General features: G+C 52.4%; 1 protein-coding gene across 5 annotated transcripts in view; it reads right to left on the minus strand.

Moving 5' to 3' along the window:
- Positions 1-23,955, minus strand: part of HECTD4 (HECT domain E3 ubiquitin protein ligase 4) — a 58,733-nt gene that overhangs the window by 15,682 nt on the left and 19,096 nt on the right. For 2 of the 5 annotated variants that reach the window (XM_058158339.1, XM_058158338.1), the window contains exons 16-55: positions 23,790-23,910; positions 22,816-22,944; positions 20,963-21,087; positions 20,324-20,477; positions 20,089-20,189; positions 18,940-19,138; positions 18,560-18,679; positions 18,225-18,329; positions 17,649-17,812; positions 17,213-17,446; positions 16,436-16,628; positions 16,163-16,267; positions 15,042-15,130; positions 14,672-14,847; positions 13,846-13,981; positions 13,617-13,758; positions 13,029-13,195; positions 12,533-12,679; positions 12,250-12,434; positions 11,861-12,014; positions 11,210-11,490; positions 10,437-10,626; positions 10,272-10,353; positions 9,899-10,101; positions 9,586-9,721; positions 8,293-8,475; positions 7,956-8,126; positions 7,464-7,633; positions 6,973-7,088; positions 5,818-5,921; positions 5,457-5,639; positions 5,224-5,372; positions 4,453-4,532; positions 4,177-4,340; positions 3,399-3,636; positions 2,480-2,616; positions 2,209-2,335; positions 1,858-1,995; positions 833-969; positions 566-726 (exon numbers count right to left, since the gene is read on the minus strand). In XM_058158339.1, coding sequence (XP_058014322.1) covers positions 566-726; positions 833-969; positions 1,858-1,995; positions 2,209-2,335; positions 2,480-2,616; positions 3,399-3,636; positions 4,177-4,340; positions 4,453-4,532; positions 5,224-5,372; positions 5,457-5,639; positions 5,818-5,921; positions 6,973-7,088; positions 7,464-7,633; positions 7,956-8,126; positions 8,293-8,475; positions 9,586-9,721; positions 9,899-10,101; positions 10,272-10,353; positions 10,437-10,626; positions 11,210-11,490; positions 11,861-12,014; positions 12,250-12,434; positions 12,533-12,679; positions 13,029-13,195; positions 13,617-13,758; positions 13,846-13,981; positions 14,672-14,847; positions 15,042-15,130; positions 16,163-16,267; positions 16,436-16,628; positions 17,213-17,446; positions 17,649-17,812; positions 18,225-18,329; positions 18,560-18,679; positions 18,940-19,138; positions 20,089-20,189; positions 20,324-20,477; positions 20,963-21,087; positions 22,816-22,944; positions 23,790-23,910 — 6,096 coding nt within the window. The remainder of the gene's footprint in view (positions 1-565; positions 727-832; positions 970-1,857; positions 1,996-2,208; positions 2,336-2,479; positions 2,617-3,398; positions 3,637-4,176; positions 4,341-4,452; positions 4,533-5,223; positions 5,373-5,456; positions 5,640-5,817; positions 5,922-6,972; positions 7,089-7,463; positions 7,634-7,955; positions 8,127-8,292; positions 8,476-9,585; positions 9,722-9,898; positions 10,102-10,271; positions 10,354-10,436; positions 10,627-11,209; positions 11,491-11,860; positions 12,015-12,249; positions 12,435-12,532; positions 12,680-13,028; positions 13,196-13,616; positions 13,759-13,845; positions 13,982-14,671; positions 14,848-15,041; positions 15,131-16,162; positions 16,268-16,435; positions 16,629-17,212; positions 17,447-17,648; positions 17,813-18,224; positions 18,330-18,559; positions 18,680-18,939; positions 19,139-20,088; positions 20,190-20,323; positions 20,478-20,962; positions 21,088-22,815; positions 22,945-23,789; positions 23,911-23,955) is intronic. The other 3 variants (XM_058158342.1, XM_058158340.1, XM_058158341.1) reach the window with 3 other exon arrangements.

Below are 23,955 nucleotides of genomic sequence, written 5' to 3' on the forward strand. Positions count from 1 at the left end.
AGAACCTCTGTTCTAAGGGATCTTTGGATGCCGTCCAGGAGCAACAACTGCTCACCCTCAACATTCATGGACATCGAAATATATCGAACAAGCCCAGATCTGCCAAAGGCAGTTGAATGAGCTGCAGTTGCTGTCTTTCTCTTCTAAACTTTTAACTTACGGCCCTTTACTAGAGGCGGCTCAACATACAGGCAGTCCTCGATTTACAACCAGAGTGAAGCCCAATATTTCTATTATTAAGCAAGACGTTTGTTAAGTGAATTCCACCCCATTTTACAGCCTTCCTTGCCATAGTTGTGAAGGGAACCTGGCTTTCCCATCGACTTTGCTCGTGAAAAAGGCACCGGAGGGGATCACGTGACCCTCATAAATAGGAGCCAGTTGCCAAGCATCTGAGTTCTGATCGTGGGACTCTGGGGAGGCCACAAAGGTGTAAGTCCCATTTTTCAGTCCCGTCATAGCTTTGAGCGGTCACTAAGTGAACTGTTGCAAGTCGAGGACTCCCTGCAATTCGGCACTGCTTGAAGAGGCTGGACCTGGAGGCCGAGGCTTCCTGCTGGCTCACCTGTGAATCTGGATGTTTGAGTTGTCCAGAGAAACCAGCCCGTTGGTGGCTGTCCTCCTGTAGCCGGCTGGTGGTCGCTCCAGCATGTCGATCGGGTACCAGTACCTGACCAGGACCCCTTCGCTCCGGAGGTATGTCTCCACCTGCACCAGCTCGTTCACCTGGAAGGACAAAGCCCGCCGTTGCCCGAGACGTTTGGCACGGGGTGTAATCCCAGCTGCCCAGGTGTTCCCTCCCGGCTTCAACGGGGATGGGCTCTCTACTTGCCGAATCGACGTCCAGGACGACGCCATGCAGCCCGAAGGTCTTCAGCATCCCACGGATGGCAAACTTGGGCAGGGCAGTTGCTACGGCATTGGTGGCCACGTTGTTGCTCTCTGGGCAGCGGGTCACGACCGTCAGACCTGGAAGGAGAAGGAGGAGGATGAAGGAGGGGAGTTTAGTGCCAGGGCCCTTGAGCTCCCCTTACTGGGTCCCTAGCATCCAAGTGGGCGAGAATGCAAGTGACCCCCAGTTTGTCGGCAAACGGTGTGCAATAAGCCTTCGGTATCAAGCCTTCAAGGCTGGGAAACCCAAGAGACCAAAAAAACAAAACAAAAAAAACCTTGGATCTCTGGCACAATCTTTGTTTCTGCCAGGGTAATGCAACCGAGTCTTGGGGGAGTGTCAAGCAATTCTACCATCAACTTACACCTAGTAGTTAAAGCAGAGTTACTGCAAAAGTTACTTTTTCACCTGTTCCACTCTTCCCCAGACTAGGGAATCTTTTCTCTCCGATTCCTGCTCCTCCTTCCCTCCTGTTCCCGGGTCTCTTAGACCAGGGGTCTCCAACGTCTCTCTCTCTCAAACAAAACCTCCCCCCCCCCATTTTTTGCCTACACCCCCCCATTTTTTACCTAGAAGGTTTCAGCTTTTTTACCTTTTAAAAAATGCTTTTAAAAGTAAAAAAAACCTAGCCTCTGACGATCAGGCACCTCAGCTGGGATTGTCGGAGCCTTGTTTTAAACCTTTAAAAGCTTTTAACAATCTTTTCAGCTGAAGAGGTTGCTAAAAAAATGCTTTTAAAAGTAGAAAAAAAAAAGGCTCTGACGATTGTGTGGCTCAGCTGCACGTGGGGTGGGGGGGCCAGGGATTTTTGCTACTGGTTCTCCAAAGCACCCGCCCCCACCTCTACCAGATCAACCGATCCGGTCCGAACCAGGAGCATTTCACCCCTAGCAGAGATGGACGGATCCTTTGTGGGAGCCAGCAGGAAGCCCCCCAACCCCCTCCTGATCACTAAGCAGGCGTACCTTTCCGGACTTTATCGATGGTGAACTTGTTGGCCTCGTCTTTGATGTCCTCGATGGTGGGGAGATACAGGTCGCGAGGGATACCCCCGTTTTCCTCGTAGAGGAACTCCACCGTCTGTCGTGCTATGTCGACCATCCCTGAAATGCAAGCCAGCCTCTGGATTGGCCTCCGGTCAAGGATCGGTATCGGATGGAGCAAGGTAGGGCAAGGGTAGGGTCCCCCTCCCCAGAATTTCTGGCAGATGCGCCAAAACCTCTCGTGAAACTTCATGGACACTCAGGAAAAAGGAGGCAGGAAAGCCAAGGCGGGAACTGGGGTCAAGTTCCAAAAGAGAAATATTCTACATTTACCTAACTGCAAAGCTCCCTTAATTTGATCCAAGCCAGATTTCCTCTCGGCTTCGTTGCGGAAACGCCTCCTAATTGTGGGGAAGACCTTGGTTTCCCAGGCCTTCACCAGCAGGGCGTAGTGGTCCTCCTGCAGAGGAAGGGAGAGCTTTGCTGAAGGGGCAGGAGGGCCAGCAAGGCGACCAGCCGCCCTCGAAAGCGCTGCTCAGCCCCAAAAGGACAGGGACAAGACACCACACGGCTACTCCAGCATGGGACCGCTCGCTCTGCTTACCCGGGGCACATCGTCGTCATCGTCATCGTCGCTCTCGTCATCTGCAATGGGGGGAGGGTGAAGATCTGGCCCCGAGATGATGAAGTTCTCATAGCTGCGCTCCGTTTTGTAATGACAAGAGGAGTCGCTGTCGTATTCTGGAAAGAGAGAGAGAGCAGAGCATTAAGAGAGGGAGAGTGGAAAGGCCACAGGAAGGGGCAGTTCCCTTTCCCATTACCCATTCCTTTAGCCTCTCAAGACTATCCCTTTGTTCTTTGTATCTTATGATGATTATGATCATGATTTATCACTGGTTGCTTGTATTTTACGCTGACAGCTTCTGCACCGGAGACAAATTCCTTGTGTGTCCAATCACACTTGGCCAACAAAGAATTCTGTTGTTCTGTTCTGTTCTATTCTCTATTCTATTGTTATGTCTATCCTATCCTATCCTATCCTATCCTATCCTATCCTATCCTATCCTATCCTATCCCTTATTCTATTCTTTTCTATTTCTATTTCTATCCCTTATTCTATTCTATTCTGTTTTTGTTCTCTATTCTATTGTTACGTCTATTTTATTCTATCCCATCCCATCCCAATTCTGTTCTAGTTTCTGTTTGTTTCTGTTTCTATTCCGATTCCATCCTGTCCCGTCCTACATTTTGGTCATGCTGGTTAACAGTTATTAAGATATATTTTGATGAGTCATTGATAAAAATGGGACACCTTGTCTTCAAAACTTGCATGGAAGGAAACGATTCAGCATTCTTTCATAAAAAGGCAACGTGTCTGTTGGGACCTTCTACTGTTTCCAGACTCCCCCCGCCCCCCCCCCTGGAACGCCACCGCTAAGTACGTCCTTCTTGCGTTATTCTGACTTTGCTTTGCAAGGGAGGCTACGGAGGGGAGGGGAGGGGAGGGGAGGGGGGAGCCTCACGTTGCTGAGCGGTGGCCACGGCTGCAATCCTGCACGGGGGCCCGTGAGGGCCAGGATCGGATGCGCTGCTGGTGCCGGCGTCATTGTCGCTGTCAGAGGCCATGGCGAAAGGCAGCACTTCGAAGTTGGCACTGATCTCTTCGGCCAGGTCGATGCAGAGGTCGGCGGCGTTTCGATGCGCTTGTCCTTCCACGTAGGCAAACTGATGAGACCCAAAATTGGCCCGGACTTTGGTGTTCTGGAAGGAAACAAGAACTCAAAAAGAGCTCAGCTCTTGTAGAGCCTTTGGGATGTTCTTGCTCTCTTCAAGGAAATATTTCAGGGTTGCTATTATTATTATTATTATTATTATTTTTACAAAGCAATGGTATTCATTGTATTAGAGAAAGGGAAAAAGGCTTGTAATAGCGAAGAAACACTGGATGATGTTATTCTCAGACTTGCATTTTTCTTTGTCAAGATGTTCAAAGCAAGACCAAATAGTCCCCCCCAAAAAAAGCAAGGCACAGAGCTCACAACCAAGGAACCTGTTGCTAAAATTCACCTCTGGGAATAGCTGATTGGTGGTATTCCAGGAGGCCAATCCACCTGATCTACCAATCAGCTTTTTTCTTATTTTCCTCCCCAAAAACTAAGATGCATCTTATACTCTGAAAAATACAGTGTATGTATGTGTGTATGTATACACACACACACACACATAAATGACGTTCAAATCAAGGCCAGGGCTCAGCCTTGGCGCATCTGAACAGGAAGAGGGGTCTGGGGTTCAACCTGCCTTCTTCTGGATATGGACCACGGGCCACATTCCTCCCGACACGTCTTCCAGGAACGGCCCCAGCCGCTGCCCGCAGTAGGTGAAGTAGACCCTGCCTTTGCCCGGCTGCCCTGGAGGAGGAGGGGTCCCTTCTGTCCGCTCCCAGCCAATGCCTGCCACGTCACCTGGGGAGAAGGCCGAGAGACCAGAGAGGAACTGAGTGGGGCTCTTCCACCCCCTCCCCTCCCCCCTCCCAAAGGATGCTTTCTGCCTCACAACAGGCTGGAGTGGGCTCACCAGGCGAGAGGGCCACGTCCAGGCGCACGCTCTTCCACTGAAGCAAGCTGGAACCGTTGTAGTGGACAGCTCGTCCATTGCTGGGAATGACGAACGGGACAAATTCACAGAGGAAGTTCTGACTCTCCCCCACCCCCCCACCCCCGAGTGTCCCAGGCGTAGCAGCTAAACTTGGCCATGGCAGGCTGTCGGCTTTGGAAGCCATACTAGGCCAGAAGCTTCCGTGCTGCCACCTTCTCGTGTGTGGGAAAGTAGGAGGGGGGATTTAGTAGAGGAGTTGTCTTTAGACATAATATCATTCTTCCTGTTGGTCAAGGTCAGGCTGATCCTGCATCTGGAGCAGGAGTGGCCGGAGTGAGGTCTCGAGATGGGACGGAGGGTGATTGGAGCATGTGATCGTCAGAGGAGTGAAGGGATGGTTTGGGGGGGTTTTGATTTACTGAGGGAAAACCTGGACCTCTCAGATTCGGGTTTTCTCAGCTATGCCAGTTTACCTATCCCAGTAAATAGAACTTAGAAAGATGCTCGCTTTGGAGTTTTTACTTGGAGTTGGAGGGTTTTCTGGAACGCTGACATAGGCGAGCAAATGTGTGTGTTAATTAAAGCAACATCTCAATGAACCGATGCTAGCCACAGCCTCTGAAAGTCGGTTTATCTCCTTTAGGGATCCCCGTGGTCGACCCACAGCTGCCCTGTTCCTCTTTTACGTAATGCAATGGACACCCCCATCCTGGGGCTCCAGTTTTTACTCTCGCATCTCCAAACACCTACTTGTGGAAGAGGCAAGTGCCCACGGGGTTGGTCCACGCTCCGTCCCGTTTCTCCGCTTCCGTGGCAAAGCCGAACGAGACGATCGGCCCCGTGTCGTCATCTGCATCTCCATAGGACACGATTTCAATCTCCCAGTAGAAAGAGGGGGCCTGGGGAAGGAGCATCCGCAGGTGAGGCCAAGCGCTTCACGGCGGCCTTCCAGAACGGTAGCTGGGCCCGCTGCGAATTCTCACCTGCACAGGAACTGCCGAGGTGGCATAAATGAAGGTGCCCCGAGGAAGGCCTCCGCCTGCGCTGGGGTCCGCCAGGAAGGTCACCGCGGTGAGATGGGAGGAGAACATGCAGGCTCGCACAGGCGGAAAGACCCTCGAAGGGCTCCAGGTAATTTCTTTAGGCTGAACCGAGAAGACACAGAGCTGCGTTTAATCACAGCGGTCAAGATGTTACGATTTGGTGACCGCAACACCCGAAGAACCGTATCCTTGACTGCTGGTGGTCTCGAATCCAGAGAGCGTGTGGTGGTTTACGGCCAGCGGCTTGACTTTGCCGTAGCCCAGAGAAGATGTTAGCCCAACCGTCTTGCTCTGTATTTACCTGCCTTCGGTCTGCCTGGAGGGGTGGAGGGGGTGGGCGAGCGCTATCGCGGTAGAGCATCCGTAACCTTTCGCACTGCGCTTCGACAACAAGGAGCCGCTCCCCTAGAAGGTTGCAAAGAAAGCCAGAAGGATGCCTCTTCAGACTGGCTGGACCCAACTCACGTCTCTAAGGCTACATTTCTAGTGTTGGGTGCTATGAATACACCCAACTGTTTCCACTTAAGAGCCGACTGCTGGTCAGCCCCAAAGACAAGTGGTTCCTAGATGCTTTTTTCCTGCTTGTCCTTGAAGTAATTAAGGAGAGGACCAAAGGTCGTCTCATCCTTCTTGCTACTCTTTATAATCACCAAAGAAAGTAGGTAAGTGTTGTGGCTCCAGCCCTCCCCCCTTGCGGGCCTGGCCCTCTGCCAGAAAGTGAGTCAGAGAGTGAGGGGGAAGGGCCGTCAGGGCTCCCCTCTGCAGGGCCAGCCTCTCTCGCTCAGCTCCAGGAGCCAAAGGCAGGCCAGGTGGAGGAGGTGACTGGGCCTCTGTCTCCTGTATCTCCCCCTGCCCAGGCAATGCTTCCAGACCCAGCTGTGGACAATCAATCCTGGTTAGATCCCCGGTTTCGTAGACAAGAGAGGCGGGAACAACAGAAGAAGGGGTGGAGCAGGCCTAGAGAGTGCTGAGTCACGGAGCCACACCCTACAGGGTATAAAAGCAGGAGGGGCTGCTCTACTACTTCGTGACGGACAAACAAACTGACTGGAGAAAACTTGAGCTGAACTATTTGACTGAGCATTTGGCCTGGATTGCTGTTTGTTCCTGACTTCCTGGTTGCTCCGGTAACATCAGGGAAAACCTTGGCAGACGTTCGCTGGTCTGCTGCCAGAGCTGATAGCTGCCATGGACTAAATTGCTGGCTAATTGAGTCAGTTCACGTGCCTCCCGGACTGAGGTGGGGGGACAGAACAGTAAGGTTGAGGATGACAAATCAGCTTGGTAGTCTTCAAACCCAGGAGGGATTTGAACTGGGATCACTACAGTCTGGTTCTGTTTTGTAATCCACCATATTTTCCAGGTAGCCTCTTTCTTTACTCCCTTCAGATTATTTATTTGTTTCGGTCACACTAATCCGAACTAAATGTCCGTAACGAGAAGACTCGGCTCTTACCAGGGCTGCATTCCTGGGCAACAAGGTTGAGGACTTCCACAGCAGCTGGGCACTGCTGGATGAATTCTTCACAGAAGGAGGTGTCCTCCAAAAGCTGGGCCATCACCAGACATGCCCTTGGGGATGGGGTGGGATGGTCAGAGAGAGAGAGAGAGAGAGAGAGAAGGAAAAACATGTCTTTAGGAGTTCTTGGGAATGGTCAATGACTTCTAGAGACCACCATGCTGAGAAAAGAAGCAACTAGGAAACAGAAGTCTGGCTCGTCACTTCCTCAGAGGCCCACTAGGCCTGGAAGGAAAAGGATGGGTCATTTTGCTGGCTGGAAAGCTCACCCAGCAGAAGGGACCTCCCTCAAACCCGGTCAGGTGAGTCAACTACTCCAGGCAAAGAGGCACGGACGGGGAAAGGCCTTCTGGGAACAAACCAGGGTGGCTAAGCACAGAACTCCACTCTGATCTGGCATCCAAGCTGTGGGATCCGTCTCTACCCACCTGGTTCGGATTTCAGCCAGGAGCCGGACTACTGCCATGACTGGCGTCGAGCCGTCTCCCGTGGCAGGAAGCGAGGTGTGGATGGAGAGGCTGCCCTCCTGAGGAAGCAACATGGACTGGACGGCTTGCACCACCTTCTCCGTAATGGGCAGCTTCTGCAGAGGCAAAGCCTGGGGGGGGGGGAAAGGGGAAAGGTCAAACGTGGTTCGTTTCTGGAAGACGAAGGAAGGACACCAGCATTAATCCGAACCGGAAAGGAATGTCTGCCAACCAACCAACAAGGAGAAACAAGGTTTATTGCAGTTGACTTTCTAAATGCCTTCTTTAGATTTAGAAAACTTAAAATCCTCTCTCCCCACCCACCCATTATTTTTAGAACTAGCCTTTTTAAGAATCTAAACTTTTAGTTGAGCCCGAAGATAGAAACGACATCTTCAATTTAAACACTCAGACGCATTACCTGCTCTGTCCTGGATATTAAAATGGACTCACCTCTGACCGAGGAATGCAGAGCCTGGATAACGGAATTGTTAAAATGTCTGAGGCCTGAGAGGTCTTCCGGCAGTCTATATTCACCGGGGGAAATTTGACCGTGGCTATTCCTTCCTGTTCATTAATGGAGGCCACCACTCCAACGCTTCTGGCGATTCCTCTACCCAACACCTATCAACAGAAGAAAGAGAACCTTGAGGAGGAATACATTGGAAGATCCCTCCAGGGCTCCCAAATAAGATTGCAAGAACAAAGTGGGGGCCGGAAGAGAGGTGAGCAAAAGTCACAACCGCCGGTCTCTTCCCGATTTGATGAATTACAAGAGGCCGGTGCCCACCTGAACCTCGGAGCCGATTTTGATGGTCTCCTTGAAGCCCCCCAGGGCACACAGGGCAGCCACTGCTTGGCGAGCGATCCGCTGGAGCTTGGCCAGCTTCCGTCCGTTGCTGCTGCCGTTCTCCAAGATGCTCTCGGCATATTTTCCCAGCTGGGGAATGTACATCAGAGCCCGGGACAAGACCTAGGAGCAGAAAGAGGCCCAAGTGGGTGGGCATGTTGGAGCCGCCTTCCTGGCGAGACCCTTGTCCACATATGGGGCTTTATGAACCAAATTGGAATCAGGTGAAAAACTAGTTGCCTCACATAATGCATTAGGCATCGACGATTCCTTCATCCCTAAGTGTTGTGACCCAGGCCCAAGTAGGTAGTAGGAAACTCAGTCAGTGAAAAAACAAACAAACTTGATTAGAACAGTTGAGAATTACTTCATTCTCAGCGTAGTCCAACTAAATTAAAGTAAATTCCTCCCAACACAAATTCCTTAGTCCTATTGCCAACCTTGGTCTAATTAGGCAAACTGCCAAAGGCCTTTCTTGCCAAATGTTCAGAAGACACCGATACAAAAATAAATGCAAGAAGATGAAGCTACCAACGTTGTTTTCTGGCAACGAGCCCAAACACCGTTGCTGTTCTTTTAAGCCTTATGGGAGGGGCCAATCATTTCTTGGCCCTACTCCCGAGTCCTCCTCTTTGCTTTAGCTGCTCTTGCCTTCTGGCAGCTCTTCTCATGCGTGCATTAGGAACAGGCTCCTCCTGTTCCTCTGCCTCACTACTGTGAGGCTCTGGAGGCTCTGGAGTCTGCACCTCACTCCCCGATGGCCCTGGCCCCACCTCAGCCTCATCGCTGTCTGACTGTTGCCAGCTCCACAGGCTGCTGGCGGACCACAACACTAGGGTCCTTTTTATGGAAACGCTGCTATTTCAGACTCCAAACATCCAAAACTTTCTAACCAACCTGAGGTGCTGAGAAGCATTGGGCGAGTTGGTTGCACAGAATAAAGAACCCCCCCCCTCCCAATCCCACCCTGAGTCATGCAAGAGCCCTGGGGAGGCAAAGGAAGGCTGAAAAGGAGCTTCTGATGCCCACCAAATGCTGGGTACTCTTCTCGGCCCAAACCAGCAGACAGAGGCAGGAAGCATTCTGAAATCCCGGAGTGCTGGATGCCCTCGTTCATTTCCAGAAACCCCAGAATGACAAGCTTGGTAAAAACAACAACAACAAAAACCAACCGCCACCACCCAGGACAGGGTGAGAGAGAGAAGTGCGATTGTGAGTCCTTCTCCTGCTTACTTTCTCGGCGGTGGTGGTCCATATCTGAGCTGCGTTCGACTCGGGTGCCATGAGCAAGCTGTGAAGCAGAGCGATCACCTCTGCCGCCATGCTGTTGGCCACGTGCCCACTGATGAAGGGCCGCACGGGATCAGTCCTGATTCGAGAGAAGGGAGTCAGGCGATATCCAGGACAGCCCTGCCCAGGGGACCCCCACCGTCCCCCTGCCCACCACCTTCGTGGCTTCTGAGCCTTGCCGAAGCGGAGCAGAGAGCGAGGGGTCAATCTGCCGGGACCCCCTGCTAGCTCTTTGGAAGGTCAGAGGTCAGCCTACCTGGCCAGCTCCGAGTTCCGCTCCCTGCAGGTGGAGGTTTGGGCCGTCTTCTTCTTGTCCCCGGTTGAGAGGCCGCTGGTGCTTTCGGGACTGACCGTTTCCACCGGGGGCCCCACGCTCACAATCAACCCGGATTGGGCCCACTTGGTGGCCTTCCGCAAAGCCGCAGCCGCCTCCTCTGTGATCACCTCGCAGCAGCCACTCTGGGGAAGAAACACCTCGGTTGCCATGGGGCCCGTCCCACGTCCTCAGCATGAATCCCTGTGAGAGGTTCCATGCTCCGAGGGCAAAATGCGCCATCTCTGGGGCACCTTTCAAGGTTCGGAGAGAGCGATGGGGCTGTTTACAAAACCCTCAGGGAGGTTGCTCTTACTTTGGTCATGTCTCGGTCCATCTTAACCACCTTCTCCATGTTGGCGCCTGTCCCGAGGCGAAAAGGGCGACCTTCTGAGCTACTGCAAACCAAAGGACCACAGAGGGTGAGAACGCGACAGGGCAACAGGCGGCCATGAACGGCGCCACACCTGGCCCGAGTTACCTTAAGAGCGGCTGAAGGACCTCGTGGGACGACTGATCTTCCCGCTTGTGAATAAATATGGAAAGCTTGCCGTCCACGGCCTCGCTCTCTTCTCCTGGGTCTTTGTCTCCTTTAAGGGAACTTTTGGGGTTCGCTTTCGTAAGGGACGTATCTGGCTCCGAAGCGGTTGGAGAGAGAACCGTCTGGCAACCTGTTGGGGGGAAGAATGAATTTTTTAGAATAGAATAGAATAGAATAGAATTTTTTTATTGGCCAAGAGGGATTGGACACACAAGGAATTTGTCTTGGTGCAGATGCTCTCAGTGTACATAAAAGAAAAGATACCTTCATCAAGGTACAACACTTAATGATAGTCATAGGGTACAAATAAGCAATCAGGAAACAATCAATATCAACATGAAAGCTAAGGATACAAGCAGCAAAGTTACAGTCATCCAGTCATAAGTGGAAGGAGATGGATGATGGGAATTTGGATTTTAACGAGGAAATGTTCTCTACCAGCTTAATTTTATAATCTGCAGCTCATTCGCCCGTATATTATGGGGCAGATTCATCCAATGCAGAACTTGAAATAACAATCTTTTAGTAGCTCGGCCAAGACCCCAACCCCCGAGATGCTGGCCGGGGAATTCTGGGAATTGGAGTTCACATGTCTCACAGCTGGAAAGGCGAATAAAGGGCTTATTTTGAGGAAGCTTCCCAGATGTTTAGAAAGGAAATGCCGCCTTCTGGATCCTCCGCATTGATACAGAGGGAAGTCAGTCACTCGCTACCTGGAACGACGTAATCCGCCAGCTTGGCCAAGAGCAGGGAGGCGATCTTTGAGGCTGGGTCACTGGGATCGTCTTGCTCGCTGTTCAGGGAAGGCACGGAGTAACTCCAAGGGGGCAGCTCCACGTTCCCACAGTCTTCCACGCTCATGAGGGGAAGAGCAGCACGGCAGAGCTGAAGGATGATGAGGACCAGCTTGGGGGAGGGGCGCTGGTCCAGGAGCAGAGAGAGGAGTTTGGACACGCAGGCCGGCTGGCTGAGGATGGCTTTGCCAATGTGGCTCCTGGGGAGAAGGAAGGAAGGAAGGAAGGAGGATCTCATATCATGACATCTAGAGCGGAGAGCAGAACAGTTGCTGAGAAGATGAGGGTTATTGCTCAGTAACACGTCGGTCACAGCAGGATTCGGCCTCGCTGTAAATCAGGCCCTCAAATCAGAGACCATCTAGCAGACCAGTGTTTCTCAACCTTGGTAACTTGAAAAACGTCTGGACTTCATCTCCCAGAATTCCCCAGGAGAATTCTGGAAGTCCAGACATCTTTTAACGTGCCACGGTTGGGAGACACCGGTCTGCTAGTAGCTCAGCTAGCTGGGGAATGCTGGGAGTTGAAGTCCAGACCTCTCCCAGGTGCCACGGTTGAGAATCGCTCTACCTGGAAAGGTCGTTCAGAAGACTGAGGACGTCTTGCAGGGCGTCGTTGCCGGCTGCCTGGTTGCCGCAGCACTCGGTGGCCCGGGCCAGGTGATTGGTTAAGAGACTGGAGACCTGGCGAGCGAGGCCCGAATGCACCGCCTCCGTGGATCCCCCTGCAAAAGGATCAGCCCCCATCAGAGCAGTAAAAAGTGGCCCCGGCCCCTCCTGCGTTATTAGCATTAGAGGCTGAAAAGCTGGGGAGTCATGCTGGTTTTTGCCTTCTAGTAAATCAATTAACTTTTGTACAAAGGAGCGGACAAAAGGGGGCTTTACACACACCCCCACACTCACTCCCACTGGACTCCCCATCCAGCCTTGCTCTTCCTGCAGGGCCAGCAAACCTCCTACCTTCCTCCTTCTCCCACTCGACACAACGGTTGGCCAGCACTTGGAAAGCGGCCCAAGCCATGATGGCCACTTTCTGCTTCTTGGTCTGCTTCTCGCTGGAGCTGGATTCCGTCTGGCTGCTCAAGCTGCACAGGCGATCCATCAGCTGCACCAGGCCGCTCCTCACCAGGCACTTCTCTTCGCTCCTGGGGGGGGAGGGGGAGGGGGGAGGAAGCTGCAGCGGCCGGTCACATTTGGGTCTGGGGGAGGCTGGAGAGGGCAGCTCCGGCCCGCTCTGACTCACCTGGTGTATGGTATGGTGCACAGGAGGCCGATGCTGTTGGCACAAGCGATGGGGTAGCGCGCGCACAGGGCCACCACCGAAGTCATGGTCTCCCCAAAGGCCTCCTGCACTTGCTCCACCATCCCTCCACAGGTGAGCTCTTCGATTCTGCGGAAAGGGGAAAAGCTCAGAAGCACGAGGAACCCACTGGAGGCGGCGAGATGATTAAACGTTGACTCAAATAATCTCAGAAAGTGGGACTCCTCTTGCTGGGATTTTTCAAAGCAGCTTGTCTCAACCTTGGCAACTTGGAAGAGGTGCGGACTTCAATCCCCAGAATTCTGGCAGTTGCCAAGTCCACAATTCTTCAAGGTGCCAAGGTTATGAAGTACCACTTTAGAGACTTGTTTCAGGAGCTTTGCTAACAAAAACAGCAACTTTATCCTGCAGGTGTTCCCAGCAACACCCTCCCTTCTCCAGCCCCCCCTCCCCCCCAATGCTCTCTGCAGGAACTGACCGTGGGCCACCCTGGAGCACCATCGTGACTGGGCCCACCAGGTGCGTCACTCCGCCCACGCGAACGGCAGCCGTCAGCAGCTCCCTCATGTGCACCAGAGCCTGCTTCCGGGTGTTTCCACGCCGCCATCGTGTCTGAGCGGCCAACAAGAAGCTGCTGCTGGACACCTAGGAGAAAAGTGGGAGGGGGGGGGTTTGAGTGGACTGCGGGGGGGCCACTGGCCTACTCGCTTGAGTGAGCTGAGGATGTAACCTTTCCCCTGATGGGAGCCCGTTGAATGAAAAAATAAAGGATAGGGACTCCCGTTGTGGCCAGAACAAAAACAAATTTTTAGAACATTCTTAGACATTCCAACCTCTTGAATAACCTCCTGTTATTTAAATAATTAAATATTATTTATTTGAGTTATTTACATTATTTAAATAACTCAAATGAGCTTTTAGCAGCCTCGTGGGTTTTAAATATTCATAGATAACTGGGGTCGGCTATTTTTCCTGCAAAGGAACAGGTTGACTGGAGAACTGAACTGCGCATGGCCCAGGCGAGGCGGCTGCCTTGGATTGGGCGAGCCCAAGAGGCGGGACTTACTGCTTGCTCAGGATTGGTTCCGATGAAGGCAAAGAGCTGTCCCAGGAGGACGCTGTAGGTGGGCTTGTCCCGGCTGTCATCGATGGCCAAGGACTGCAGGAGGGTGAAGGAGCTGCTCCTGTGGCTCGGAACGTGGCGCCGCCTGCGTGGAGACAGCGGGCTGATCAGTGGGCCCGCAGGATTACCCCCGAGAGCCCAAACTTTTAATTCCAGAGGGGTGGATGCTGACCTCTGGCTCGACCGGGTGAACTCCAGATCTTCGTTGGCGATCATTTCCAGATCCGAGGGTGCCGACATGCTGCGCAGGAACACTGGCTGGCGAACGGCATGGGAGATGACCTTGGTTTCCGAGGCTGACTTGCACGCTGCACGTTAAGGAGCGGAAAGAGGGATGACCTTTCGTGGCCCCTGTTCAGAAAAACCCACGAAGGACCGGGGGGGGGGGGGGGCTTCTCGATCTCGGTTGCGCATAAAGGCGCTCAAAGGCTTCTGAGAAGGGCTGACCGGCCCCTCCCCTCCTGTTCTGTCCTCCCTCGCCTCCGTCCGAGCGATGGCTTAATTAGCTGGCACTATCAGCCCTAGCAGTAAAACAGCGAGCGTCTGCCAAGTGGCTCCGTTATCTCCCTCGATGCTGAGAAGTCAAACAGTACTTCAGCTCTTAATTCAGCAGTTAATTTGCCTGCTACGAAGAGACACAGCAGCTCTCACTGCCTTTATATCCTGTGGGGTGTGGCTCCATGACTCAGCGCTTCCTAGGACTGCCCCACCCCTGCTTCTGTTGTTCCCGCCTCTCCTGCCTACGAAACCTAGGGTCCAGCCAGGCCTGATTGCCATCAGCTGGGTCTGGAGGCGTGGCCTGCAGGGGGAAGAATCAGGGGACGGAGGCCTCGTTATCTCCTCCACCTGGCCTGTTTCTGGCTCCTAGAGCTGAGCCAGGGAAGCCGGTGCCCCCGAGGTAAGTCCTGATGGCCCTTCCCCCTCACTTTCCGAGTCACTTTCTGGCAGGAGGGCCGGCTCGGGGTGGGGGGGCGCAGACACAACACCTCCCTCCTAACCTGGTGTCTCTGCTGGGGTGCCGGAGATGCTTCGGGTGAGGCCCGACTGGGCAGCAATGGTGACGTGCAGGAGCAGTTCCGCTCGGTTCATCAGGCTCTTGACCAGGATTTTGGTCTTTGCCATGGGATGGGAAGGCTTCTGGATCACCGAGTTCACCTCCTGAAAGAATTTCTCCCTAAAGAGCCGGGAAGGGTAAAACCCAAGACAGACAGGTCAGTTGGCTCCTTCTAGCTCCAGAAAGAGGCAAAGGGTCGGACAGACTCAGCTTCCGAGGCTGGGGAGCAACCCACACACACCGCCTCCGTCCCCCACAACCAGGAAGGAGCAGCGATGGGCAAACCATCAGAACATCACAACAGCGGCACCAACCTCAGCGAAAGGACCATGTTCTCGAGATCTCCTCCATCAAAAGAAATCTCCTTCATGGAGCACAGAAGTTCCAATTCTTTCATTTTGCTCTGAAAGGAAGGAAGGGGTGGGGGGTGGGGAGAGAGAAGCAAATATGTGGGAAAAGGGGACAAGGAAAGTTCATTTCTCTTTCTGAAAGGAAGACCCGTGCAAGAACCGATCCTGCATGGGGGTGAAACCTGGGTCTCCATATTCATAAACAGTTTTATCCCCAAGGATCCGATGTCCAAGGACAACCCTTGAAACAGCTGAGTCTCTCGGACGCTTCATCGGAACACCAGGATCCAAGACCTCATCTATTTTGTCAGTTGACTGAATTGACATATATCTTATGTAGACTACAGCTGTGATATAAGGATATCTGTAAGAGGGACCTAAAGGCCTTGGGAATGGACATTAACAGCTGGGAAACCTTGACCTCCGATCGTTCAGCTTGGAGCTAAAGACGCAGCATGGCCTTCTCCAATTCGAAAAGACATTTGAGGCAAAGAGGCAGTCCTGGAACCAGCGAAATCTGGGCGCTGGGCAGGGGACAGAATGTATCTGCCCTCAGTGTGGAAGGGATCGCCACTCTCGAACTGGCCTTTTCAGTCACACTAGATGCTGTTTTAGGATCTCTTTCCAGAGCACGACACCAGAGTCTTTTGAGACTGAAGGATGCCAATGAATTGACATGCTTCTTTGGGCCTTCTCTGCAAGAACTCCTAAGGTTTCTGCCAAAGGAAGGATTCTATTTCTGCAAAACGGCTCCCTTGCGCCAGACTGAGACCCTTTTCCAGATATCTGGAAGAACTAAAACACTGAGAGACGCTATTTGCGACATTTTGCTTTATAAACCTCCCCCCCCCCCCCGACTTCCCAGAACCCTCTGGAGACCTCTTGCCCTGCCATACACGCTTGGAGAAACCAGCCATTCCCAGGGACGGCCACCAGCAGGCATCTGATTCCCAACAGGGAACCAGGCAGTCAGTTTTAAAGCTGCACGTCGTTTGCCCAGGAGCAGTGAAAAATACAGCTCCCGAATTCAGGGAGAAGCCAACACAAAACTAGCCCAGCATAATCTGAGATTCTTGGCCTTTTACCTCGTTAAAGTGATAATCGTAGAAGAAGGGCACGTTGTTTTCCAGCTTTCCATGCATGGCGTCTTCCACCTCGCTTTGCCATTTCTGCTCCAGTTCAGCCACACTCTGCCCAGAAAGGAAAAAAAGCAGCAGCATGAAAAAGCTGGACCCCTCCCTCCCTCCCTCCCTCCTTCAGCAGGAGGAGTTCAGGAACAAGAATTCCCTTCCGCCCACTGTCAGCCCCCCAGGACATGCAGCCGAAAGCAGTTGCCAGATTCTCACGGCAGGCTTTACCTGCAGTTGTCTTTCCATGGCGTTCAGTTTCTTGAAGGTTTCCCCCATAATTTTGCACAGCAGGTCGTATTCCTCAGCGTGCTCCTCCTGATACTGGAAGTTGATGAGCGACTGGAGCGCGTCGACTAGATTCAAGTGTTTGATGACGCACGAAACCACCATTTCTTCCATCACATCTGGCTGGATCACCTCTCTGTTGTGGGCGGAAGTCAGGGGTGATATGTAAAATTTGTTACTACCAGTTCTGTGGGCGTGGCTTGGCGGGGGAGGAGGGTAATGTGATTGGGTGGGCGTGGCCAACTTTTTTTTTTAACTTTTAAAAGCATTTTTTCTGCAACCTCTTCAGCCAAAAAAATGCTTTTAAAAGGGTCTGACGATCCCAGCTGAGCCGCACGATCATCAGAGGGTTTTTTTTTTACTTTTAAAAACACCTTTTCAGTTGAAGAAAACACGCTTTTAAAAGTAAAAAAAACAACACCTCTGATGACTGCACGGGTCAGCTAGACATGGGCGGGGGTGGGACTGGGAGTGGGGGATGGGGGGGCTGGGATTTTTGCTACCGGTTCTCCGAACCACCTGCTGCCATTGCTACCAGATCAGGCAATCCAGTCCAAACTGGGAGCATTTCACCCCTGGCAGAACCCCCCAAAAATACAGAGGGGATCAACGTTTGACAAACGGACCCCCTGACAAGTATCTGAGTGAGGCCAGAGTTTTCTCCAGCTGCAGATCTGGAGAAAGCAAAGGCGACCAAAAGAAATTCACACACACACAAACCTGATACTGGGTCGAAACTGAGGGCGAGCGCGGCCAGATATTTCCCTGAGCTTGATCATAATTCCAGGCGGGAGTCGAATGCGGGGCAGGTCAAAATAGTGACCCACAGGCGGGACAAGGACGTCTGATGGGTAAGTGAACTCCTGGTCTTCCTCAATGGTGAGAGGCAACGGGGAAGGGCTGGGCGTGAGGGCTGGGGAGATCACGCCATTGGCTTCCACTTGCCACTGGCATCTGAAACAACGAAACCACACAAGGGAAGGGCTTGGCGTTTTGATTCAAAGAGCAGGAAGGGGTTGTGCTGTCATCCGCGCTGTGAAAACACCGCAGCTTCCTTTCAGGTAACCACCTGCTGCGAATAGGAGGCTTCGCTTCTGGCGGTGGATCTGCGGCTGGCCTCCTCCTGCCCACCCCCCTCCCGGTTTGGGCTCCCCACCTCTGCAGAAGCTTGGACCGCAGAAGCTCTTGACACGTTTCCTCATCTTTGGTTATCTCCGGCCCGTTGTACAGGATCCTCAGCATCGAGCAGGCCAGGACGGACAAGCCCAACGCCAGGTCAACCAGGAAGGGCAAGCCGCCCGAGACGTCTTCTGAGGATTCCTGGGCAGCCGAGGGGAAGCAGAGAGAAGGCAGAGAGAGCTACAGCCTTGGCGCCTGGTCTGAGCCTGCGCGCACACACGCATTGTCCAATACAATAAAAACGAAAACCACAAGCACCAAAGAGATGCCAACCCAGCAGAGCACAGATCCGTAAAAGGTCAGCTCTAATGCAAGGAAGTTGGAAGGAGTGGCACCTATACATTTACTAGGTGAATACACGGACTTCTTTCTGTTCGGGAGCGGTGAATTAACAGGGACGCGTCTCTTTAAGCACCACCTGTGCTCAGCCTCCCCACCACCACCCTGCCACCCCTTGTAACTGGAAGAATGATGAAGACGTTCAGAATGCTTCCGGGATCGAACTGGTTTTAGTTACTCCCCCCCACTCCAGCTGAAACGCTGCAGCCCATACCTGCGCCCGGACCGTGCAGGCGAAGCCCCACATGGCTTTATCTGGGGTGTTGTGTTCTCGGCCACTCCGCATTTCGAAAGAGAAGGTGACAGTGTCCCCTTCCACCTGACGGTTTGGGGAAAAAGAGAGTCCGTTAAACAAGCAAGCGAAAGGCAAGTCTCCGCGTGTTATTATTGCCAAGATACGGAACAAAATCTGGAAACGGCGTTCTCCTCTGTGTATTATGCCCATGATCCAGGAAATCTATTTTACTACCAGTTTGAGTGTAAGTGGCTTTTTTTTTTCTTTCGAGTTGAAATTTCATCGGCAGGGACGGGAAGAGGGCTATTCGGTACCTTTACTAAATCTTTAGGCCACCCAGTCCCCAAGACGCTGCGGCTGCCGTATCCTAAGGTGTTGCCTCCGTATTCGGCAACCTTCCGACTGTTTGTGTTGGGCCCAGCGTAGATCACCAGCTGCAGCAGAAACACAAGGGAGACGGGGGAATGGCACAAGGGCAGATCGAAGCTGCCGAAGCATTTCTTAAGAGCTCCTCAGAGGCTCAGAGCCAGCAAATAAATGGGGCCATCTTGGCTCTTCCAACTGTGCAGACATCCTAAGAGAGCGCCAAGGAGAATTTCTCCCAAGCCAACGCTTCAAAAGGGGCTTCAAGGCTGCTCCGTCTTTCTTCACAGTCCCCACCCAGGCTGGAGTTTATGCTCCGGCCCCGACTGACCTTATCGTAATCGTACTGTGAGGAGCACCGGCTGTCGAACCTCAGGTATAAGCAACGGGCTCCTGGGATGTGCACCGTCTCCTTAAATTTGTAGTTATCCCTGACGGGATGAACGGTCTCCACCGTCTTGCCAGCGGCCCAAGGAGCTGGGATTTTCAAGCCAGTAAGGAACCCCGGCTCTTCTTTCTCTTCCAGCATCCTGGCATTAAATGTACAAAAGAAGAAAAAGTTACCGAAGGAGTAACTTGGTAGGATAGGCTAAGCTTCACCCAAAGGAATTGTGGAAGCCAAATACTGGCATTGCTACCACCGTACAGCACTGGGCAAAAACTACCCTCTGGCCCACATGTCGCTTTTGGAACGTAATTATTTATTTGCTGCTACGGGCCTTAAAGTTGCTAAATTCATGGAGAGAAGGAAAGCTCTGGTTCTTTTCACCAAGGGCGGTCCAATCTTGGCGACTTTAAGATGTGTGGACTTCCAGAATTCCCCAGGGCTGGGAATTCTGAGAGTTGAGGTCCACACATCTTAAAGTCGCTAAGGTTGGGTACTCCAGGCTTATACCTCCAGCACTTCACAAGCTCACAAATTGGTTTTTCATCCAAGGCTAAGTCTTTATCTTTCGATGATCCCTTAGAAGCAATTATTCCAGGCACAAAATCTCCAGGGAGTGAATGAGTGAGTGAGTGAGTGTGTGTGTGTGTGTGTGTGTGTGTGTGTGTGTGTGTGAGAGAGAGAGAGAGAGAGGAAGAATGGAGGGAGGGAGGGAGGGAAGGAAAGAAGGAAGGAAGGAGGGAATGAAGGAAGGAAAGGAGGGAGCGGAAAGGAAGGAAGGAAGGAAGGAAAGGAGGGAGAGGGAAGGAAGGAAGGAAAGGAGGGAGAGGGAAGGAAGGAAGGAAGGAAGGAAGGAAGGAAGGAAGGAAGGAAGGAAGGAAGGAAAGAAGGAAGGAAGGAAGGCGGCAGGGAGGGAGTAGGGAGGGAGGGAAGGAAGGAAGGAGGGAGGGAAGGAAGGAAGGAAGGAAGGAAGGAAGGAAGGAAGGAAGGAAGGAAGGAAGGAAGGAAGGAAAGAAAGAAAGAAAGAAAGAAAGAGAAAGAAAAAAACTCAGGGAAGATTAACAGAGGGGATGCTCTGATGCTTAGGCCGGTCACCTCTCGTCAGGGAAGAGCTTGCTCCTCGGTTCAGAAGCCCCTGCAGGAGAACCGCTGACGTCCGAGAAAACCGGAGACTGAGTTTTCAGCAACAAGGCCGTCTGCAACACAACAGCAGGCAAACAGGTCACAAGGCATGAGGGGGGTGGGTGGGGTGGGGTTTAGGGGAGGAGGGGGGTGAACTGACAAGCCCAAAGGGTGGGTGGGTGGGAGGAGGAGGGGAAACAGGTGGTACCTGGCTGGTGTAGAGGACCAGCTGCACCAGCTGAGGCATGAGGGGATCGGCCACCATCAACGTCTGGAGATTCGGATGCATCAGGGAGGTCAGCAGGACGGGAAGCAAATGGCCCAGGATGGTCGCTTTGGTCACCTGCTCCAGGCCTTTCAATCTGCAATCAAGAGTTCACCCACCCCACCACCACAGTTGGCCTTTGGGAGGGCGAGCCTGGGAGGGACCTTCTCAAGGAAGGTTCCCTTCGGCCCTGGCCCTCCCTCCTCCAACTTCACAGGTGGACCTTGCACCCGAGTTTTCTGAAATAGCCTGCCCCAACGTTTGCTGACTTGGGAGATGTCCAAGCTTGGCCGCTTGAAGGCCTGTGGACTTCAACTCCCAGAATTCCCAGCCAGCGTTGCTGGCTGGGGAATTCTGGGAGTTGAATCCACAGGCCTTCAAGCGGCCAAGCTTGGATGATTCTGTGCTAGCTGCTGTTTGATGCGCCAAGGCGCTTCTCAGACCTCACCCCCTCCCTGATGGACCCATTCATTCAGCAGGAGGCACTTTCACGATGTCTTTTGGCCGCCTTCTGGAAGCAGCTTCGACAAAGTGGGGGGTGGGGGATGGCAGCGAGCGCCTTTCCTGAATAAACGGCCTTACCTCTGTTCCCTGTCTGGGACGTCGCTGTTGATCAGGCCCGTGGTGACCTGCTGCAGCTTCTCCAGGACTTCGTCGCACCCCGTGAGGATCTGCATGGCCAGAGCCAAAATGCTGGTCTTGAGCTCCTGCAAAGGAGACAAGCCAAGTTTCAGAACGGCGTTTCTGCGAGGGGAGGGGGCTCCCCCTCCCCCACACAAAACAATTCGTTTCTAAAAGTCCAACACAGAGGCTCATGCAAAAAAAAGACGGGCTTCCAAAGTCAATGGGATGAGCGTGATAACAAGCCAGGCGAGGTTTGAGGAGCGGCAGGACAGGTTTAACAAAAGAAAACACCAACTGTGCTCCTATCACTCCACCTCTGTCTGTAAAATCAATAGCAATAGCAGTTAAGACTTTTATACTGCTTTACAGCCCTCTCTAAGTGGTCAGCTTCTTGGCCCCAGCAATCTGGTTCCTCATTTTACTTATCTCAGAAGGACCGAAGGCTGAGTCAACCTGGAGCCGGTGAGAATCAAAGTGCAGTCAGCAGAATCAGCCTGCAATGCTGCGCCACCGAGGCCTTGTATGTCACGAAACCTCATGGTTAAAACTACTTGAGACAGGGGTCTCCAATCTTGGTCCCTTTAAGACTTGTGGACTTCAACTCCCAGAGTCCCTCAGTCAGCAAAGCTGGGAGCTGAAGTCCACAAGTCTTAAAGGGACCAAGGTTGGAGACCCCTGCTCTAAACCCCAACATCCCAAGATGAAGATTCTTCAGACTGACCTTTCCCTGAAAATCCTGCTCTAGAATCTAAATAAAATCACTCTGTTTAACTATTCCCATTTCCCCGATTCCCATCATGAGCTTGTTTTCCTGGGCTGCCAAGAAGGGTTGGTTCCTGTTGGAAATCGGAGGGGGCAAAACCAACACAGGAAATTCCAGCCAGCTGAATAGTGCAGTGGGATGCTAAGCAGGCTGGGGCCCAACTCTGCCGGTACTTATCAGAACGATTAATCCAGCCTGCTTGTTGGGCCGGATAAGGAACGAACCCGTCCTAGAAGGGAAGAGAGGATGAGAGCAACTGCAGAGAAGAAAACAAACAGAAACGAAATAATGGGCGTGGCTGGATGAGACGTGGCGTGGACACATTTAGCACTGACTCCAGACGGTGACGGACATATCCGAGCGAGGACAAAGGATGAGCCACAAGGAACTTCCTGAACAGCGAGACGGAAACGGACAGAAATCATCCCGGCCCGTTTGGAGGCTCAGCCAAGCAGAGGGCACAATGGACCAAGCCTCACCCCTCCCTCACCTTAAAATGGGGCAGACAACAGACACAAAGCCAACCGGGGGGGGGGGTGTTCATGGGGAGAAACCCCATTCCTTTGCAGAGCAATTAGCATTCCCTGAAGTGTATGGAAAGAATTTGGGAGCTCTACCTTTTACCGGCTGAATTCTATGGAAAACAGGTTGAGCACCTGAGGGACAGCCTTCAGCCAGAAGGGCAGCTTTTTCAGACAGGGTTGAGAGAAGCAGCTAGCAAAGAGGAGCACGAAACTTTTCCGGGGTGCGCGCTCATCCCCGCCCCCCCCCCGGTCCCGCTTCGCCCTGGGACGAGTTTTCTAAGCTGAAGGAGGAGGAGCTGGGCAGGCTGAGAACGTCATTTGGATTCTACAGGAGGCCCCCGTAGCTTTTAGCCAGAGAGAAGAGCTGCGGCTCTTTGGGGAATTCCAGCTGAAGCACCCGGTCACGGCACCACGACCACAGACGGTGAGCACAGAGAGGGCCATACCCGTTGGCTGAAGAGGCGGCAGCACCACCGGGGCCAGGAGAAAGCGAGGGCAGTGGCGTGTCAAGACTTGGTGTTTACCTGTACCTTCAAGGTCTCTCCCTGCAAGGAGCTGTCACTGTCATCGCTTTCGTCAGGTTTAATCAAAACGGTATTACTCAGAAGGTGGTTCTGTACGGCCATCAGGTACCGCAGGCAGGCAGAGGCGGCCTTGAAGACAAACGGGGACGTTTGGGGTTTCCGCCTTGGCCCGATCCCCTCAACAAAGCAGCAAAGAAAAACCAGCAGGCTATTGCCGAGGTCCAAGGGAAACTCACAAACAGGGGAGAATAGAGAGAAAATGTTCAGTCCTTCTCCAGCTGCGGGGGTGGGGGGTGGGGGGTGTCGCAGCGTGGCAAAGACGTGCCAGGAAAATGTTGACAACATTAATTCAAGCTAAAATTGGGGAAGACATATTGGCAAGTTCCTGGACCTTACCAAACTGAAAGACAAGTTAGTAGGAAGTAGTCCCATTTATATGAAAAGCAATGAGGAACTTGAGAGCCTCAAATGTTAACATAGTACATAGTATATTTAAAAGATTACAAATACTAACTGGGAAATAAAGGGTTTAACCTAAAGGGAGTAAGGATGGTGGGGAGAGAGAAGTTGATAAATGGTTAGAATTTAGATTAGATACACAACATAAATAAAAGAAGAAAAATAAAAACGAGAGAAAATATATTAATGTAAGCATACAAAATGTGTTGGAAGAGAACTAAAAGTTGTATGAATTTGAAACCTGGCCAATATTCTGTTCAAAAAAATGTATGTTGATGTGTGTGTGTTAAAAAAATAAAAAATAAAAATACCCCCAAAAAAGTTAACATTCTGGACCAGGAACAAGGGAAGGAGGAGAGCCAGATTGACAAGAGATATCTGCCACCAATCCCAAGGACAGTCAATGTTTCTGGATTTCCCCAAAGGGGGAAAGTGTCCCCCTTCCCCTCATTCTCTCCACTGCAGCCCCCCCTCCCCCCCCCCTGAAGAGAGCCAGTGGGGCCACAGTTACTCACAGGCACAGTTGAGAGAAGCCTCTGAAATTCATCTCGAGAGACGATTTGGCACTTGGTGATTAAGATACAAGATTCTCGGACCACGATCTTGAGGATGTAGTGCAAAAGCTCATCGTTCAGTCTTCCAAGGCAGAAGAGACACGGCAAAGGAGGAAGGGTTAGAGCA

The sequence above is a fragment of the Ahaetulla prasina genome, chromosome 15, assembly GCF_028640845.1.
Source record: "Ahaetulla prasina isolate Xishuangbanna chromosome 15, ASM2864084v1, whole genome shotgun sequence".
In the NCBI taxonomy this organism is placed as follows: Eukaryota; Metazoa; Chordata; class Lepidosauria; order Squamata; family Colubridae; genus Ahaetulla; species Ahaetulla prasina.